This window comes from Phlebotomus argentipes, unplaced genomic scaffold, assembly GCF_947086385.1.
Source record: "Phlebotomus argentipes unplaced genomic scaffold, Phlebotomus argentipes genome assembly contig_15, whole genome shotgun sequence".
NCBI classification, from domain to species: domain Eukaryota; kingdom Metazoa; phylum Arthropoda; class Insecta; order Diptera; family Psychodidae; genus Phlebotomus; species Phlebotomus argentipes.
In genome coordinates, this window is record NW_026776181.1 from 6,985,279 (window position 1) to 7,002,962 (window position 17,684).

Sequence of the window (17,684 nt, forward strand, 5' to 3'; positions counted from 1 at the left end):
CTTTGCCGCCTTCTCCGCCACCGCCGGAGCCGGACGACTTTCGCTTCAATGGCACGGACATGGGTCCCTGCGATTCGCCGCCGCGCCCCCATTTGGGCCCTATTCGGCGCCCTCGCGGCCCCCAGGATTACCGTTCGGCGTCGCAGACACCGAGTGACCTCGCCAACAGGCGCAAGTTCTGCATCCACTGCTACCAAATCGGCATGAGAATCGAGGAGGTGCGCAGTCACAACGTTCGCAACGGCAGAGGCCCCATCATTTGCCCCTTCCTCAGGGCCGTCGTGTGCCCCAAGTGCGGCTCCACCGAAGACAATGCCCACGTCCTGGAGCACTGCCCGCTGTACAACATGCGCACCGTGCAAGAGATCGAGGAGGAGCAGAGACGCGATCTGTTCATGGCCAAAACGATGGACGTATTCAACATTCTGGGATTCTATCGACCATTTGATGCCCTATTGACACCGCCTGAGCCTCCGCGCGTTCCACGCGAGCCCTGGGACGACTGCGACGACTGGGCCTTCCGCCGATGGCCCTCCTGGGAACACCGCCGCTGGCCTTTTGCGCCCAACACGAAGGCCAATGACTGGAGGTATAATTGAAGAGCTTCTCAGGCAGATCACGTTCAAGTGATGCCAAATTTTCCACATTTTCTATAACTGTTAAGATTATCATTGCTAAATCACAACTATTATTTAAAATTACAAAATTACTATGTCCTTTGTAATTTCAGCAAGTTCATTGAGCAATATAGCATTGCATTCTTATCAATTTTGAATGCTATCTTTATGAGAATAATCTAATGAAAAAGAGGGCACAAAGTTTGTCTCCCTCAATTATATTTCATCCACTCTAGATGTAAGAGAATTATCCCACTTGCTTGTATTTGCGTTGAAGTGACAGAAGTTATCGACACTTATCAATACTAATTGATTGCAATTTCCTTAATCTAACACAATTTTGGGAAAAATCGTGTTTACGAGAAATTGGAAAAGAACTAATTAATCCTTAAAATGTCTATTTTAACCATTTTTTCTCTAAAATTGTGTTTAAAAATAGCACGTAATTCGTGTCGTTAACTTTAACAACATCAACGCAAATAAAAGGCAATTGGGATAACGTACTAAGTTTTTTTTACTTTTAATGTTTTACGGGCATTTTTGCCCATATGGCCATTCGTACTAAGTTAAGAATCACAACCTCCGAAGAAGCTTTTCACCTTCTTTCTCACGAGGTCAATCAACGTCTCTCGAGACGTCGATCTTCATGATTTTCCATCATGATTGAGTATTCTTTTGAATAATTCTGGAATTATTATTTGAATTGTAAGCGAAAAGACAGCAATTAATTGTAGAAATGATTACAAAAAGAGAATAAAAATGATATTCCAGAGAATATAAAGCTCACTCTTCCCAACTATTCTTTTTCAGGAGACAAAGTTGCCACAGAATTCCCCTCTTGATTATTATCTTGTCACTCTTCACCGCATAATAATAATTTCAGCTGAATCTTTGGCGAAATCAAAGACCTTCCATAATCCGGTCATTTCGAGTGTTGCGAGTACATTTGAAATTCAGGAATTCCCTAACATAATGTTCTCCGGTTAGAGGAAAACCCCCCACCAAACAAAGCAATGCGAAGTGTGACTAAATATTGACTCGAGAATCTCAAGACGAATAAGTGTAAATTATTCTGCAAACAGAGAATCTATTTTCTGGTGCTTAGCAGAATATACACAAAATACAGCAATTTACAGAATATCATCTCCAAACCGATTATGATCACTGATGCTGATGTTCTTAAGAAAAAAAAGACTTCTCAATTGAGCATAACAAAAAAATACTCATTACACGATCATTGTTGACTCCAAAGAGACACAGAGGTAATTTTGAAAAGGTAATTGAGTGTTTGAGGGCATAAATTTGTCCAAATGACTCACAATAAAGCAGCGCGATGTAACGCAACATGACGAAAGTGACGCGAATTCCGCGTAACAAATCAATGTAAGATTCTTTTACCACAAAATAACTCTCCAAAACCAAAAGGCACTTTTGAGCGGAAAGAGTGAAGAACTCACCATAAATGCTGCCGGAGATGCTAAATCACTTTTTGCATTGGGGAATTTCTCAACTTCTGACTTCCAATTCCATGAATCACTGCACGATCATCTCAAGGGTTGACTTTATCGGAATATTTAATAAACATCGCACTGACCCACATTTCTCTCTCTCTTTGCATTCTGCCTCTTGATAATTCCGGCAGCGCATAGAAGCTCGCACCGAAAACCGCACAAGTTCAAGACACTATGCGCAGAAAAGAGCGCCAAGGACGCACTGCAGTGACGAAACGTTGTGGGATTTAAGTTGTTCGCGCGTGATTGAAGAGAGATCAGTCGCTGCCTGACGCTAGAGTCGTTCACACATCATGATCACACCGTGGTTCATTCTCCTGGCCATCGCCACTCAGACATCTCTTGCTGTCGCCCAAGCTTCCGGCGACTTCTGGTGGCTCAATTCACAATTGATCAGCGCCGCCGAGGAGAGACGCGCAGGAAAGCGCATCGGTGACCATGTGAGGATTCAGGATGTGACCGAAAACGTCGCCGGAGACTGTTCTTGCGTCCCCAAGTGCCAGTGCGACGATCCACCACGCGATATCGTGTTCAGTGATGAGAAAAAGTGAGTTGATCAGTTGGATTTTTTGCCCTTCCATCATCATACAATAACAGTGACAATTTATACAATCTCCCTAACAAAAGTCCAACAAATCTCTCATTCTCTCAAAGTGTGTGGCAGATTTTTTTTCACTATTCTAACATACAGTGGCGGTGACAAAAGATGCAACACCTGTAAGAAACGTGAAAAAAACAGAGTTAATTAGCCAAAGGGGGGGAAAGAGTGGAACTGCCGTCGTTCTTGGAATTTCCACTATGAACTCGAATAGTTGCTTTTCATATATCATGCTAATGTTGCTCTGAATGAATCTACGCACATGGATTTTTGCTGATTTTACTCACATTTGAAGAACACTTTGCTGGACAGTTGCACGTCTTGTGACCGCCACGGTATTCCTCTGGCTGACGCGGAGTCGATGGCTCTCAGACGAACTGCTCTGTGCTGTTGGCCGAGAGATCCATGAGCCGCCACGCCGACTTGGGATTCAATTCGCTGGGATCTCGACACAGCACCCACACGTAGTTCACCCTCATCACCTTCTCGGGATCACCCTCCACCGCGCTGCCTTTGGAATCTCTCACGCACATGATCTGCTGCGACTGGAACGTAATGATGAGCACCGGGCCCTGTTCCATCACCTTCCCCATCGCCAGATCGATGTTCTCGATGTCCAGGATCTTCGAGTCCAGATAGTAGCCCGCCTTCTGGGCCTGACTAATCGGCGTCGCTATCACATTGAACGTGCTCTCGAAGCACCAATCCTTGAGGATGTCCAGGTTGCCGCGCACCATCGCCTCCAGAATGTTGGGGATGATGTCCGTCTCGCAGTCGCGCAGGAATTGCTTCTGCTCAAAATTGGGGTCAATCTTGCAGATCTCCGTCAGCGTCTCCGACAGTTCTGTCTTCGAGAAGAGATTCCCCATCACGTCCGACACTTTGTCGGTCAGCAGGCGTGATGCTCGAATCACTGGATTCTCCGACTCCTCGTATTTCATCTTCCAATCGAGGACTTTGTTCACATATGCATTGTTATTCTTGAAATCCTCCCACGATTGGTAGAATTTGCTGTCCTTGTGCAATTCAATCCCTCGCGCATCGTCATTCGCCTCGAACACTCTCTCTGTGCTGGCAGCTGCCACTTCCACGCGTTTCCGCAGCTTCGCCGGGCTTCGGTAAACCCGTCCCGCCATTGTCTGTGATCCTATCTCCTTCTTCACCGCCTCCGTGGCATGGGAGATGCTCTGGAAGGCACCGCTCTTGCCAATTTGCTGACTCTTCTCCGCTATGGAATCGGAAACTCCTCTCGCTGACTTCGACAGCTCCTCGCCAAACTGACTGGCTTTCTTCCCAATGTCCGACTTGGAGGCCTCATCCAGGACGTCTTGCATTCTATCCTTGAACCCCTCCAGTCTCTCCTTCAGCACCTCCGATCCCTTGGAGGCCTCCGATTCCACGGCATTGAACTTCTGCCGCGCAGACTTGAGAGCATCCGACTGTTCCAGTTTCTCAGCCTCCTGTCGGAATTTCTTCAAGCTCTCCTTCATCTCCTTATTCTTCTCCATCTCCTGCTTGATGTTCTCAATGAACTGGGAGAAGAATCCGGGTCGCTGCTGAGAGTAGTATCTCTAGAAAAAGCCAAAGCAAACCCAAATATTTATCATTCCCGGACAGAGTTAAGGCGATTACGTCACTCACTTCTGAAGACACCGCGGCATTGGTGGGCAATTTACTCAGCAAATGTTTTTGCAGTCGGAGTGTAGAGCGTATCGTCGACATTCTCGCAATGGTCTGCTGCAATGTACAAGAGTAATGAGTAATTTTGGAGAGCCTTGGAGGCCACTCATGGGCGATCACATAACCCCAAAATCATTTCTAGCCAGCATATCGCAAAGAATACAAATATTTTTCACGTGATTTCACACTCTATTGATTCTTTGATCATTAACTCACCATCCTATTACGCTAATCCGGATAAATTCATGGAATTTTCACTATAAATAGGGTAAATTGGTATATTTTCGGTGTGTTTTTCTCACACTCGCCGTGACACTAACATTTGAAGGGTTTTCACGGATCCGTTGATCAGCTTCTCATGGAATGCTGTGATTTTCCAGGGAGATTTGCGCGCGCTCTTCCGATATATGCTGCCATATCATGAGGCTGCCCATTCCCGCCAATTGCTCAGCCAGCATCACCTTCACGGAGAACACGCTCGAAGGACGAGGACCTTTCACCATCAAGGACTTCCCTTGGCTTCTGGGGCTCTCAATGGACAAGTTTCCCAACACTTGTGGAGCAGCTCTTCTGACTTCAACAGCAGCAGTTACTGCTGCTCATTGTGTTTCTGAGTACGTTTCCCAGAATATTTCCACCTTTGCGATATCTCTAACGCCTTTCCTTTGACCTAGAAGTAAACACCCCAGCGCTTATTCGGTCAGAACTATCGAGGGACAAGAGCGAATGCTGAGTGAAGTCATCAAGCACACTGGATACTATTCCGGAGGAAGATTCAACGATTTAGCGCTGATAAAGTGGGTGAGACCTCTGCCAGAGCCTCAGGGATCCAAGGTGATTAAACTGGCTGATGGACAGGACTTCACCGATGAGGATGCCTCGTGTTTCGCCATTGAGCTGGAGAACGATAAGCCAGTGCCACTCAATGTGATGCCTCCTTTCCTGTGTGAGGCGATACTGAGGGAAGGACACATGGGCAAGAGATTCCAACTCCACGCGAGTTTTCTCTGTGCCGTTCCTGATCTCCCGGGCACGTGCAAGGCTCAAGGAGGAAATCTTCTAGTGTGCAATCAACAAGGAAGTATTCCTGTGCTGGCGGGCGTCGCCTCGTGGGGCTTCAAGTGCAACGAACCCCGAATATTCACAAATGTATCTGTATTTTCCGATTGGATTCATGACAATTTAGTAAAATATTATTTCTGAAATAAACCACATGTGATTTTTGCACATGCTGTGAGTTTTCCCCCGCTTTTGCACCTGTCAGCCGAGACGTCAAAATACCCCCACTCCGCGGTTCGCTGGAATTGTCAGTGAAAAACAAAAGGTGCGACTTTAAGCAGTGCGCTTTTTGCCAGTGGTTTTCTGTGTGAATTTTTATGGAAATTGTGTGATAAAATGTCCAAAGACGTGCTCCAGATTGTGTTGAAGTGATACAGACAGTGTGCAAGATGTCTCTGAGTCCAGAAGCTGAAGATTTCCCGGGGAGACTCCTGCATCAGGTGAGTGGTTACTCGGCTGTGGAATTAGCCATGGAAGTCATGCGAAAAGGTTGTTTTCTTGTGTAATTCACCCACAAAATACCGTGGTTTTCTCTCTCAACACTGACCAGGCTGCATTGTGGGACAATGTTGAACTACTCGTGGATCTGTTGCAAGAGGAGCAACATCTAATTGAGTGTAGAGACAATTTCGGGCGAACTCCCATCCATGCAGCCGCAATCACTGCGAATTCCAACTGCCTGCAGCTCCTTATCAATGCCAGGGCGGATGTGGATGCTCAGGCGATGGACGGGAAGGTGAGGAGGCTGCCGGAGGAAAGTGTTCTCTGCTAAATGCGTTGTATCTCCTACAGACTGCCCTTCATTTGAGCGCCGAACACGGTCATGAGCAGAATGTGGATGTCTTGCTGGCTGCCGGAGCCTCCTACTCGCGCAGAGAAACCGCGGGGGCGACAGCGTTTGACCTGGCGGAGAAATTCGGTCATGTCCGATGCATGGAGATGCTCAAGAATGCAGCTGGTAGGTTAATGTGTCACGTCCTTAAGAACTCCCACTCGCCAGGTGTGCTTCCTCGACTCCCCAAGGAGGCACAGCTACTGAAATCCTTTAGAATGCTTCACTTTACCGCTTATGTCATTCAGAGTTCAGAGTGGGTGTAAATCTCAATCTATTTACATTTTAAAGAACCGTAAACACCGTTTTCTAGACATGATTTTTCTCTTAAACATGAGCTGGAATTTCAATCAATTCTCCTGAGCTAATTGGCAGTGAATCACGGGTGTTTCAAGCTTAACAGGGCTTAGCGAGCCTTTCGTGCAGAGCGCGTGGTCGGTATTGATTTTCTCCCCAGCCCCGTTGCCTTGACGAAGACGTCGCGACGTGGGCCGGGAAGTGACTTTTCACCAGTCATTTCTCTGCATTCTCCCTTATTGGAGGCCTTTTCAGCACCAATTCTCCGATAAATATGCACTATTTTCTGTGAAAAAAAATTGATAAATCGGTTAAAACTCTTCCGCATTTTCCATTTCTGCTGGAAAATGCACGGTAAGGGGAAGAAGTATCAGTGAAAAAATTCCCACCTTTCGTTCAAGTGTATCAACACAATCAAGACGGTGTTGCAAACACTTTCTTTTCTACCGCGATTTTGCAGACATCATTCAACACTTTTGTGCATACAATAACAATTGAAGACATTGTGGAGAGGGTGAAATTCACGTCATTAATAAACCACAAAAGTACAGAGAGGGAGAGAGAGCGCGAAAGAAATCAAAACCCGGCGCGAAATTGGAAGAAAAATATCACACCTGCTGAAGTGGGGATTGCGGTGAATCCGTCGGACTGAACAACGTGATTCTTGCATGGCTTCATCAATCTCTTCGCCGAAGTGCACTTGAAGACACCCCAGAGCTGCCCAGACAGAGTATCGAAAGGCAATCGATATGTGATAGTCTCCGCCACAAGTGCTGTGAAATCACAAGAGACCCCTTTTTGTAACGCCCAGATTAGAGTGTCGGTAGTGCGCTTTTAATAGCGGAAAATAGCATTTAAGACTAGAGACAGTGAGGAGAACAATTGTGGCAGTGCGGCGGAAATGGCCTGGAATTTCCGTCAAGAACAACCTCGGACGGGGGCAGAGACTGCCCTCGATGCCTGCGACTACTTTGTCGACGAAGTCTTGGACTTCTGGAGAGCCCCAGGTTGATTCCACTGTTGATTATTCAATGAGAAAAAGCCACTCGAGTGCAAAGTGGCCGTAAATTTATGAAATTGTTCGGTGTTTTGGGAAAATTTTCCGTTTTCTTACCAAACTGAAGAGATTTTATTAATTGACAATGAATTTGTAGGAATTTATTAAACTCGTCTTGTGTTTATGAGAAATTTCTGCAATGGTAACGAAAGATATAATTAAATGTTGTTGTTATTTAATTGTTTATCTAATATTAAATGGGATTTTTCACGAGTGTAAAACAGTAAATATTTATAGCTATTCAAAACTTCTTGTATGAATATTCTTCGTGGGTTTATTGTCATAAAGTAAATGTTTGTATAAATTATGGAAGAGCAGTGCAAAGACCTTTCTCACAAATGCAAATTGCCTCGCCTTATTTAGAGCCACAATTCGTGCAATTGATTTAATTTGCAGAAGACTAAAGGTCTCTTTAGCGCTTTAATACAATTCGTAATTAAATTATCACGTGTGGGAATCCTTTTCATTCAAGTCCTTGATTAATAAATAGAACAATACCCTATTCTTTGATGGGGCAAACGAGGTGTACATCCTATCGATTGGTTCTTTATTGCTTGGAGCTATTTTTAAAGTGCTGTAAAGTAATCACGCGTGTGGGATTTATCGCACGTGACTGACAATGTCTTTCTCTTCTGTCCCTGCAGACGCTTTCGAGGAGATAAGATCGCTCAAGTACAGAGAACTGCGAGAAGCTGTTGTGTCAAATGATGAGCATGAAGTACGAATAATCCTCGAGGCTCTTGGGACTGGAAATGAGCGCGAAGTGATTATCAACATGGCTCCTGGAGGAGCGAATACTCTCATCTTCTCTGCTGCTCAGGTGGGCAATGAACCTATTCTGAAGATGCTACTCGAGGCAGGAGCCGATGGCAGAGCTCATGCCGTTACCAGATACTCTCCGCTCTACACAGCCGTTCACAATGGCAATGTGGAGGTGACGAAGATGTTGCTGGCGAAATTTCCCGAATTGGTTCAGGTGAGTGGAGAGTCTCGTGATGCTTTACACTGAAATTTCACTCGTGAATATCTTGGCAGCAATTGACTGTGGAAAAGTGGCTGCCGCTGCACGCGGCCTGCATCAATGGACACATCGATGTGGTGGAACTCCTGCTCAACTATACGTATCCCGATCATCTCTATGCCACATATCGCGATCCAACGGGTGAAACGGAGTGGCGGCTGGCCTTCGATCCGAACACGCAAGACGTCACCGGACAGACGGCCCTCTATGTTGCGTGTCTGCTCGGCAACAAGCCTCTGGTTGACTTGCTGCTGGGCTGGAAAGTGAAGTGTGTCAAGATGCGCGAAGGAGACGATGGGCAGTCGCGCTCAGTGAGCAGCAGGGTCACCACGTCTAGTCCCACGAAGAGGCGTATTTCCTATGGGATACAGTCCATCATGTCGAGACTGAGTCTGGGCAAGGATGCCGCTGAAGAGGCAGAGAGTGAGTCCAACAACTCAGTGAATCCCTTGCAGCTGGACTTGCTGTGTGGAGCGGCGAGAGAAACGGCACTGCTAGCCGCTGTGCGAGGTGGATATTTGGATGTGGCGGCGTTGTTGCTGCAGAAGAAGGCTGATCCCAATGTGATGGCAAAACCAATAGAGGATCCCAATGATCCCAGACTGTCGGATGAGGTGTACGGCTTCTCGAACATTCCCCTGGCCGAGGCGGTGCGCCAAAAGTCAATTCAAATGGTGGAACTCCTGCTGAAGTACGGTGCCAAAGATGAACAATCAACAGCTCTTAGTATCGCCTGCACCCAAGGCAATGAACAAATCATCTGCAAACTCCTCTCGATTCGAGCTCATCCAGATCCCGAGTACAAGATCAACAAGAAAGCCTTGACGACTGAGGTGGAATTGGCGGGAAACAAACTTTCTCCTGATGGAGGACTCACTTACAGTTCCTTGTTCCCCAACACCTCCATCATGATCAATTGGAACAACTGTGATTTGACAAATCTCAAGATAAACTTCCTCAGCGAGGCAGTTCTGCTGCACAACACAAAACTCAAGGAACATCCAAAGTGTGGCATTCTGGCTTTGGGAGCGCTCACTCGCATTGACATCTCTCATAATGGACTCACGAGCCTCCCGCCGGAGATTTTCACTCTGTGCAGCCTGCGCTATTTGAATGCGGCGCAGAACAAGATCCAATTTCTGCCACTGCCTGAGGATATTCCTAACTCTCCAGTGAGAGTTTTGGCCGGCAGCAGACGCAACTCCAGACAATTTCCCAAAGAGTATGAATGCTTTGTTCTTGAGGAGCTATATTTGCAGGACAATCGCCTGGAAGTGCTTCCTCCAGCACTCTTTCGAATGCAGAGTCTAATCACTCTCGATGTGTCCAACAATAAACTGCAGGAGTTGCCATTTGAGATGTGGCGAGCGCCCAAGCTGAAGGAGTTGAACGTCGCGTTTAATCTGCTGAAAGATCTTCCCGTGCTGCCCAATCAGGACGGCGGCTCTTCGCAATCAGAACCGCCAAGTCCAGTGACTGAAGCATTTCTCTTCAACCAAATGGAGGATTCTGAGGCTCAGAGTCGCAATAGAACCATCACTCAAGTCGATCTCGTGCGCCATCACATTTGGTCAAAATCCCTGGAAGTGACAGATCAGGAGGTTCGCCTCACGGATATTCGCAATGATGAGAATATTTCCCAGTTGACGAGCCTCAATCTCTCCAACAACCTCTTCACCAGCATCCCTCTGGCTCTCCCATGTTTGGCAATCAATCTAACGCGACTCTCCATGTCGTACAACAGTTTGAGATCAATGGGACACGTGACCAGCTATCCAGCAAGTCTCAAGCAGTTGGATTTGGGACACAATGAGATCACTTGTTGGCCGAGTTTGCCGAGAATTGCTGCCCTGGATCCACACTTGGCGTGCTACAATCCGCAGGAGGTGAAGCAGTCCAAGCAGCCACTGAAGAATATCACCAGTCAGAGTGCTGAAGTGTCTGTGATCAAGACAAATACCTCAAGTGGGAATATCACATCCCTGAGAACGGCTGTGCTGAAGAGTGTTTGCAGTCATCGGAGGCATTTGCGCTTGGAGGGCTTGCGAACACTCATCCTGGCTGATAATCTCCTGACACGCATCCAACTGTCCACGGATGACGTCGCTACACTCTCAGAGTCTGAAGAGTCCGAATGGAGTCTGGTTGGCGTGACAAAATCTCGGCTAATCTTCCCGAATTTGTCAATGCTGGACATCAGTAACAATTGCCTAAAGGATATTCCTCACACGATTCACGAATTGAGTAATCTGAGCGTCCTGAATATCAGTGGGAATGTGGATGTGACTGAATTACCTCCTCACATGGGACTCCTCTCGCGACTGTGGAATCTCAATACGCGTGGTTGCACTCTTCAGGACCCATTGAAAGCGATGATCGACAGCAAGAAGTACAAGACAATGGACATTATTGGATACTTGAAGTCAGTTTATGAGGATGCCAGACACTACGCACGGATGAAGCTGATGGTAGTGGGAGTTCAGGGCATTGGAAAGACGAGTCTGCTGGAGCAGCTTCGCCAAGAGGGACCCAATCGCAACAAGAAGCCCGTGGATCACTGGGCCAAGCGGATGGGTCACAAGAATATCAACACAAAGACCAGTCGAGGCATTAACATGTCCACTGTTGGTGTGGATATTGGCGATTGGGTGTGCGAGAAAAAGGTCAGAGGACACTCTCAGCACGGACCAGTGATCTTCAGGACGTGGGATTTTGGTGGGCAGAAGGAATACTATGCCACACATCAGTACTTTCTCAGCAAGAGGAGTCTTTACCTGGTGCTCTGGCGCATCACCGATGGGCGTCGAGGATTGGCTGAAGTGCTTCAGTGGCTGGGAAATATTCAAGCCAGAGCTCCAAATTCACCGGTAGTGATTGTGGGGACGCACTACGACGCAGTGGGAGATACTTTCCCGGCCAAGAAGGCTGAAGAACTGCAGCTGATCATCAGAGATAGATTTATCGCAGTGGCAGATGCTGAAAAGATGGGTCTTCCTCGTGTTCTGGACTCAATTGAAGTGAGCTGTCGCACGGGGCACAATATCAAACTGCTGTCGAATCTCATTTACGACACAGCCTTTTCCCTTCGATCGCCGGGCTCTAAGGAGCTGTTGCTGCATCAGAAAGTGCCAGCGAGTTATCTGGCTCTTGAGGATGTTGTAGGAACAATTGCTACGACTATGAAGCAATTTGGAGCTGATCCTGTTCTGGACGCTGAGCGCTATCGCACGATGGTCACTCAGGAGATGCAAGTGAGGAACTACAAGAGATTCCGTGACTGGTCAGAACTCAATCAGGCCACAATGTTTTTGCATGAGAACGGATGCCTTCTGCACTACGATGATGCAACACTCAGAGATCTCTACTTCCTGGATCCGCAGTGGTTGTGCGATATGTTGGCTCACGTGGTCACTGTGAGAGAGATAAATCCCTTCGCGAGATCAGGAATCATGAGGATGGACGATCTTCAGTTGCTGTTTAAGAACTCTTGTCTGGGAAGCAGTGATAACAGAGGATATATCGTGAGTCTACTCAATAAGTTTGAAGTGGCTCTGACGTGGGATTCCAGAACACTTCTCATCCCATCATTGTTGCCTGAGAATGAGGATAATCGAGGTGGTCAAGTGGTGACGGTTAAAATTGCAGCAAGAAGTCGTGGATGGGCGATGAGATCTCGCAGAAGTGTTCCAATTCCTTCATCATCAGCTTATGATCTCACCTCACCAGATTCTGTGGCTTTGACTCCTCAAGTGAATCATCCAGAGTATGATATTTGCACTTTGCCACGTCCAGATAAGGTGATCTCTCGCCTCTTGCTGATGTCATACTTCCCATCGGGCTTCTGGTCGAGACTCATCACGCGTGTTCTGGCGGATGATCAGGTGGTGGACGCCCTGAGGAATATATATCCACTGCGGAAGGAGGACTTTGAGGAGCCAGAAGTTAGTCAACTGCTGAATATTGCCTCCCACTGGACAGTGTGGCAGACAGGATTGGCGCTGTACTACGGCACAACGCTGGTCTTCAAAATGCGCGAGATTCCGCCATCCTGTCCCTTCTCACCGTATCGCAATCCCAGCAATCGTTTTAAGCTGAAGCAGGATGGTGTGTGGTGCGACATTGACATGAATGCCACAAGTATCTTGGAGATCACCTTCCCCATGCACGCCATCGGCCTGCGGAGGATCGATGAGGCGGGCTGTGGCACCACAGTGAAGGAGATGGAGGCAAATATTCAGTGTGTGTCTCAACTTGTGTCCCTCAGTGTGGATCACATTGATATCCTCCTGGAGGATTGGTATCCAACTCTTGGGACACGTTTCGTACACACTTCCGAGGGGAGATTTCTCGTGACTCGCCTCGTGCCCTGTCCAAAGTGTCTGAAGAGGAGTGATGAGAGGAATTCGCACTCCTTCACGGGCTCAAATCCCTCAGCCAAGGGTGCCAAATTTTCGGACAAGGGATTGACTAAGAGATTGAGTGTGGAAAGGAGGGATTTCACTGTGGGAGAATCAAGTGGGCTCAATGAATTGCCGGCCATTCTTCAGGGATTCGACAGTGCAAACTATGCGAGGAAATCCCAAGATTCTCTGGGTTGGTCTGACGGAGATTCTGGCGTTGGGCCAGATTCTGCTGGATCCTCGAGAGCGGCCTCAGTAGAGGGACATCCCTTGGTGTTAGCAGAATCGACGGGACCACCAAACTACTGCTGGATGGTGGAGGAGTGCATCCTGGCGGCCTATGATAAGAAGAGTGTCTCATGTCCTGTTCATGCGGAGGTGGAATTGCGTCTCATCACTCCGGACATTGTGAGTGTAAATCATAGAATCTTGCTTTCAGTATAATTGATTTTGGTTTTCTCTGTTTTCGCCAGATCTTCCTGGATTTGTCCGATTGCTACTTGATCCGGCCAGAAGACATCACAAAGGGTCCATTGCTTGGTCGTGGCGCCTTTGGATTCGTCTTCAAGGCCACGTGCAAGTCGAGAGTGTCACGAAGTCTCATTCCAGTCGCAATGAAGATGCTGCAGCCCGTGCCGCCGGGATCACGAGCCAAGGAGAGCGCAGTGATTGCCTACAAAGCAGCCTTGGGCAAGTGGGAGCGAGATCCTCTTCAGCACTCCTGCAAGGCTTACTGCACAGCGAGGCAGGAGTTGGCCGTCCTCCTGACACTCAAGCATCCCAATATTGTGCCTCTTGTGGGCGTTTGCACGCAACCGTTGGCGCTGGTGTTGGATTTGGCGCCAAAAGGAGCTCTTGACACTGTGCTGAGGCAATATCGCAGGAGTGGAGCCAGGATTGGGCCCTACTGTTTCCAGTCGCTGGTTTTGCAGGCCGCTCGGGCGATGGAATATCTCCATCGACGTCACGTGATCTATCGTGATCTGAAGGCAGAGAATGTGCTGGTGTGGGACTTCCCAGAACCTCACGCAATTGATCATCCGGCCAACAATGTGCACATCAAAGTGGCAGATTATGGGATAAGTCGCGTCACTTTGCCTTCGGGTGCAAAAGGATTTGGCGGCACGGAGGGATTCATGGCGCCGGAGATTATGAGACACAATGGCGAGGAGGAGTACACAGAAAAGGTGGACTGTTTCTCCTTCGGGATGTTCCTGTATGAGCTTCTCTCCCTCAGGCAGCCTTTCGAGGGGCACGAGGCAGTCAAGGAGTGCATCCTGGAAGGTGGACGACCAGTGCTGACACAGAGAGAGACGCAGTTTCCCTGCTATTGTCTGGACTTGATGGTGCTGTGCTGGGATCAACAGCCTAAGAACCGACCATCTGCCAGTCAGATTGTCTCCATCGCCAGCGCTCCAGAGTTCACGCATCTTCTCGATGTAGTTTCGCTATCACACCCTGGAAGTGTCCTGGGAGGTGTTGGATATCCCGTGGTGGCGAGTCCAGAGGATGACACTCTGTCTTATGAGTTGTGGCTTCCCTGCTCAAACTCTCGCATTGACTTGCTGCTGGGCTCTCCGAAGGGATGGCAGCAGTATCACAGGATTCTCTGCCCGAAAATCTCCAAAGGACGCGGAAGCAGTCCGATGAAGCTGACGACGGTTTGTGTTGTGGACACTTCTGTCTGGATAGGCGATGCCGATGGCAATATCTATGCATTCAAGTAAGAATATTCTTGTAAGGATAGTGCGAATAAGATGATCTAATTGAACATTATCTTGCTTGCAGTGCGTCTGATTGTACTCATCTGTTCTCTTATGCTTTGGAGCCAGCTCAGCCGAGTCCAGTGGTTGCTCTTGTGCATCTCAGTCGCATCAACAGAGTGGCGGCTGGCTTGGAGAATGGGCGACTCTTCCTGTTGGACTCTTCTAACATACCAGCGAGTTATGTTTCTGCCGAGGGAAGCTTTGTCCTCACAGAGCTGGGCTCTGGCGAGCGTCTTCACAGTGTCTGTGCGCTGTGGCGCTTGGATGATGAAGTATGTGAATTGTGGTGTGGAGAAACGGATGGCGCTATGAATGTTTTTGGACTGAAGGACTCTGTGGTGTCAGAACACACGCTTCTGAATCACTTTGATGTCTCTCTGGGTGGCAGAGAATCGAATGTTGTACTGCTGCACGCTTCTGAAGAGTACGTCTTCTCATGTGTGGCTCCAGGATGTATTCTGTATCAGTGGAATGTGTCCAGGAAGGAGATTGAGAATCGCTTGGATTGCTCAAAACTCATCCCGTGCTCTGAGAGTCTCCGGAGTATCGCCATTGAGGAACATTTGAGTCCGGGAAAGTGTCAAATAACAGCTCTTGCGGTGCTTAAGAATGACTTGTACATTGGAACGACGTGGGGATGCTTGATAATCGTTGAGAAGGACTCCATGCGTCCCATCACAGTCTTTCGTCCCTTTGATGACGAGGTGAGAATCTCATGTCTTCTCCTTCAGTGAATTTGAATGTAATATCATGGTTTTCTTTCGCCAGGTTCGTTGCATTTTGCCTTTGTATACGCCTGGGCACAATCTTGTGCCTCTTATCGTGACCATTGGACGCGGATATCGCTCCCTGATCCATCGGTACACGGACTCTGCCCCGAAATCAATCACCACCCCGTCCGGCAGTGAGAGAAGGCATCTCTTTGGCAGTCCTGAGCACTCCTCGAGTGGCAACAGCCAGAAGGATCGCAGCAGTAATATGCACGCTCTCATCTGGCGCGCAGATCACTGGACGCCAGTATAAGCTCGGCATTTTATCGAAAGCGCAACTATTGCTATTCTAACTAGCGCAATTCTTCATTTTACCGTCCTCTTTGTGTGCGTGTTCTCTTGTCAGGATTTGAATTTTGTGCTTGATCTGTGATTTCAGAGAGTCAGATTACTACCATTACCAAATTAACCAGGAGTATATCTTGCCCAAGATGTTGGTGAGAATACCATTTTATTTATTTGATGACAGAGATTAATAAACGAGTTACTGGTTAAGATGACGCAGGCGTTTCGGCCAGATTCAGCTTTTCCAGGATCTCCCGACGCACCAGCGTTGTGCAGTAGTCCAGCGGAGACTTTTTCTCCTTGTTGAGAATGTGGACAGAGGCTCCGGACTCCACCAGCAGTGCCACGCACTCCAGCTGCTTTTCCTGGCAGGCGAGATGAAGTGGCGTGTCACCTTCGCGATTCTGGGCATTGAGATCAATTCGCTGGGGAGTTTTGAGGATCATTTCCATGATGTCTCGTCGTCCAGTGGAGGCCAGTCGATGGAGACAAGTGTCACTGCGATCGTCCCGCACATTGACATCCGCTCCTTTATCCAGGAGGAACTCCACAATGTCCCGGTGGCCCTTAGAGCAGGCATACTGGAGGGATGAGTGGCCGTGCCAATTTCTATCAGTGATATTTGCTCCTTTCGACACCAGAAGCTTCACCATCTCGAGATTCCCGCCGAGAGTGGCGAGAATCAAAGGTGTCGCTTCCGTGTCATCTCGAGCATGGAGGAATGTTGTCTCCCTGGCCAGAAGGAGTTTCACCAGCTCCACTCGACCACCCAAGGCCGCCCAATGCAGAAGATATCTCTCACTCTGTGAAAATAAACGTGTTTTACACAAACTTCCGGGATTCAACAGGGTGATTTGCCTACGCTGTCTTTCGTGGCAGTGAATTCTGGCTTTTCACTCAGCAAAATCTCCAGCTCATGAAAGTCTTGCTGTGCCAATTCGTACAATTTCAATGTTTCCATGATTTTGATAGGGAATACTAGTGAAAAACCTAAAAATATCAGTGAAAAATGGGGGAGTAAAAATTTGTCAAGTCAGCAAAAGCACCAAAACAATACACCATAACCTCACTTGTGCGCCTCTGGAGACTGGAAGGCGGCTTCGCGCCAAAATTCTCCCGCGCAAATCATAGACTCAAATCGCGATGCAGTCGAGAATTTCTGTTAAATATTTCTATTGATTGGTCGAAAACAACACACAACTGGGTCATATTCAATTAACTATGCAATATAGCTGGCAAAATATCACTGTTTCTGTCATAAATTTGCAATATAACCACTATTGATTTCACATTTTTCGCCAAGAGCGACGGAATTGGGCGGAAGATTCACATTTCCTCCTCCCTCTGTCTCGTGTTTTGGGGTGGTGAAATTAGAATAAACACGAAAGTGTATCATTCATGAAGACACACACACGAATTGGCTGAAAAGCCTAGCGAAAAAAGTGGCAAATTGATCGGCGGGGAGCAAAGAAAAGAAAGCAAACGGTGCTCACGCGAAGGTACTTCTTCGTGGCCCAGTGGAGGCCAATGAGGAGCAATCACGCCTCCCTTGAGATTTGACATAGAATTTGTGCGCGACTCGAGGGTGAATTTCCGAGGCATTCCGACAGACTGTGTGCCCATGAAGGGACGATGGGTGGGGAGGAATTTGCGTGATGCCATTAAACTTTGGCGGGTGATTTCAGCAGACAAATCCATCGGCAATGCCCTCATGTCTCTGGCAAAAAGCACACAGAGAGTGAAAGAGAAGTGCTGGGAAAGTACACGATGGATTTTCTCGTTTGGCCGTTG

General features: G+C 47.8%; 4 protein-coding genes across 6 annotated transcripts; 2 read left to right on the forward strand and 2 right to left on the reverse strand.

Annotated features, from left to right (window-relative positions):
* The first annotated feature begins 2,173 nt into the window (after window positions 1–2,173).
* LOC132261665 (tryptase beta-2-like) lies at window positions 2,174–5,693 on the forward strand. Of its 2 annotated transcripts, none has more exons than XM_059760566.1 (3): window positions 2,174–2,675; window positions 4,787–5,020; window positions 5,081–5,693. In XM_059760566.1, the coding sequence occupies exons 1-3, from the start codon at window positions 2,422–2,424 to the stop codon at window positions 5,607–5,609; spliced, it is 1,017 nt and encodes a 338-aa protein (XP_059616549.1). In that variant the 5' UTR covers window positions 2,174–2,421; the 3' UTR covers window positions 5,610–5,693. The 2 variants fall into 2 exon arrangements, with proteins under 2 accessions (XP_059616549.1, XP_059616550.1); XM_059760567.1 differs by having other exon boundaries at window positions 5,084–5,693.
* On the reverse strand, window positions 2,681–4,723 carry LOC132261664 (mitochondrial import inner membrane translocase subunit TIM44). Of its 2 annotated transcripts, none has more exons than XM_059760564.1 (4): window positions 4,623–4,723; window positions 4,368–4,463; window positions 3,014–4,297; window positions 2,681–2,843 (listed from the first exon to the last, which is right to left on the reverse strand). In XM_059760564.1, exons 1-3 carry the CDS (start codon window positions 4,623–4,625, stop codon window positions 3,095–3,097), a joined length of 1,302 nt encoding a protein of 433 aa, XP_059616547.1. In that variant the 5' UTR covers window positions 4,626–4,723; the 3' UTR covers window positions 2,681–2,843; window positions 3,014–3,094. The 2 variants fall into 2 exon arrangements, with proteins under 2 accessions (XP_059616547.1, XP_059616548.1); XM_059760565.1 differs by having other exon boundaries at window positions 4,368–4,460; window positions 4,623–4,710.
* On the forward strand, window positions 5,692–16,103 carry LOC132261663 (leucine-rich repeat serine/threonine-protein kinase 1). The gene is made up of 8 exons (XM_059760563.1): window positions 5,692–5,905; window positions 6,016–6,201; window positions 6,258–6,423; window positions 8,296–8,627; window positions 8,687–13,480; window positions 13,546–14,795; window positions 14,861–15,542; window positions 15,607–16,103. Exons 1-8 carry the CDS (start codon window positions 5,855–5,857, stop codon window positions 15,859–15,861), a joined length of 7,716 nt encoding a protein of 2,571 aa, XP_059616546.1. The 5' UTR covers window positions 5,692–5,854; the 3' UTR covers window positions 15,862–16,103.
* Window positions 16,100–17,606, reverse strand: LOC132262398 (26S proteasome non-ATPase regulatory subunit 10-like). Its single transcript, XM_059761670.1, has 3 exons — window positions 17,387–17,606; window positions 16,756–16,925; window positions 16,100–16,696 (listed from the first exon to the last, which is right to left on the reverse strand). Exons 1-3 carry the CDS (start codon window positions 17,604–17,606, stop codon window positions 16,100–16,102), a joined length of 987 nt encoding a protein of 328 aa, XP_059617653.1.
* Between the last annotated feature and the right edge of the window lie 78 nt (window positions 17,607–17,684).

Bases quoted from the DNA above. Each gene is read 5' to 3' on its own strand.
- LOC132261663 (XM_059760563.1), top strand. From the start codon at position 5,855: ATGTCTCTGAGTCCAGAAGCTGAAGATTTCCCGGGGAGACTCCTGCAT. The intron at 6,202-6,257 runs GTGAGGAGGCTG...TATCTCCTACAG, and splicing joins CTCAGGCGATGGACGGGAAG to ACTGCCCTTCATTTGAGCGC. The intron at 8,628-8,686 runs GTGAGTGGAGAG...ATATCTTGGCAG, and splicing joins AATTTCCCGAATTGGTTCAG to CAATTGACTGTGGAAAAGTG.
- LOC132262398 (XM_059761670.1), bottom strand. From the start codon at position 17,606: ATGAGGGCATTGCCGATGGATTTGTCTGCTGAAATCACCCGCCAAAGT. The intron at 16,926-17,386 runs GTGAGCACCGTT...GCTTTTGCTGAC, and splicing joins CCACGAAGAAGTACCTTCGC to TTGACAAATTTTTACTCCCC. The intron at 16,697-16,755 runs GTAGGCAAATCA...TTATTTTCACAG, and splicing joins TCACTGCCACGAAAGACAGC to AGTGAGAGATATCTTCTGCA.
- LOC132261664 (XM_059760564.1), bottom strand. The intron at 4,298-4,367 runs GTGAGTGACGTA...GGCTTTTTCTAG, and splicing joins ATGCCGCGGTGTCTTCAGAA to AGATACTACTCTCAGCAGCG.
- LOC132261665 (XM_059760566.1), top strand. From the start codon at position 2,422: ATGATCACACCGTGGTTCATTCTCCTGGCCATCGCCACTCAGACATCT. The intron at 2,676-4,786 runs GTGAGTTGATCA...GTGATTTTCCAG, and splicing joins GTGTTCAGTGATGAGAAAAA to GGAGATTTGCGCGCGCTCTT. The intron at 5,021-5,080 runs GTACGTTTCCCA...CCTTTGACCTAG, and splicing joins GCTGCTCATTGTGTTTCTGA to AAGTAAACACCCCAGCGCTT.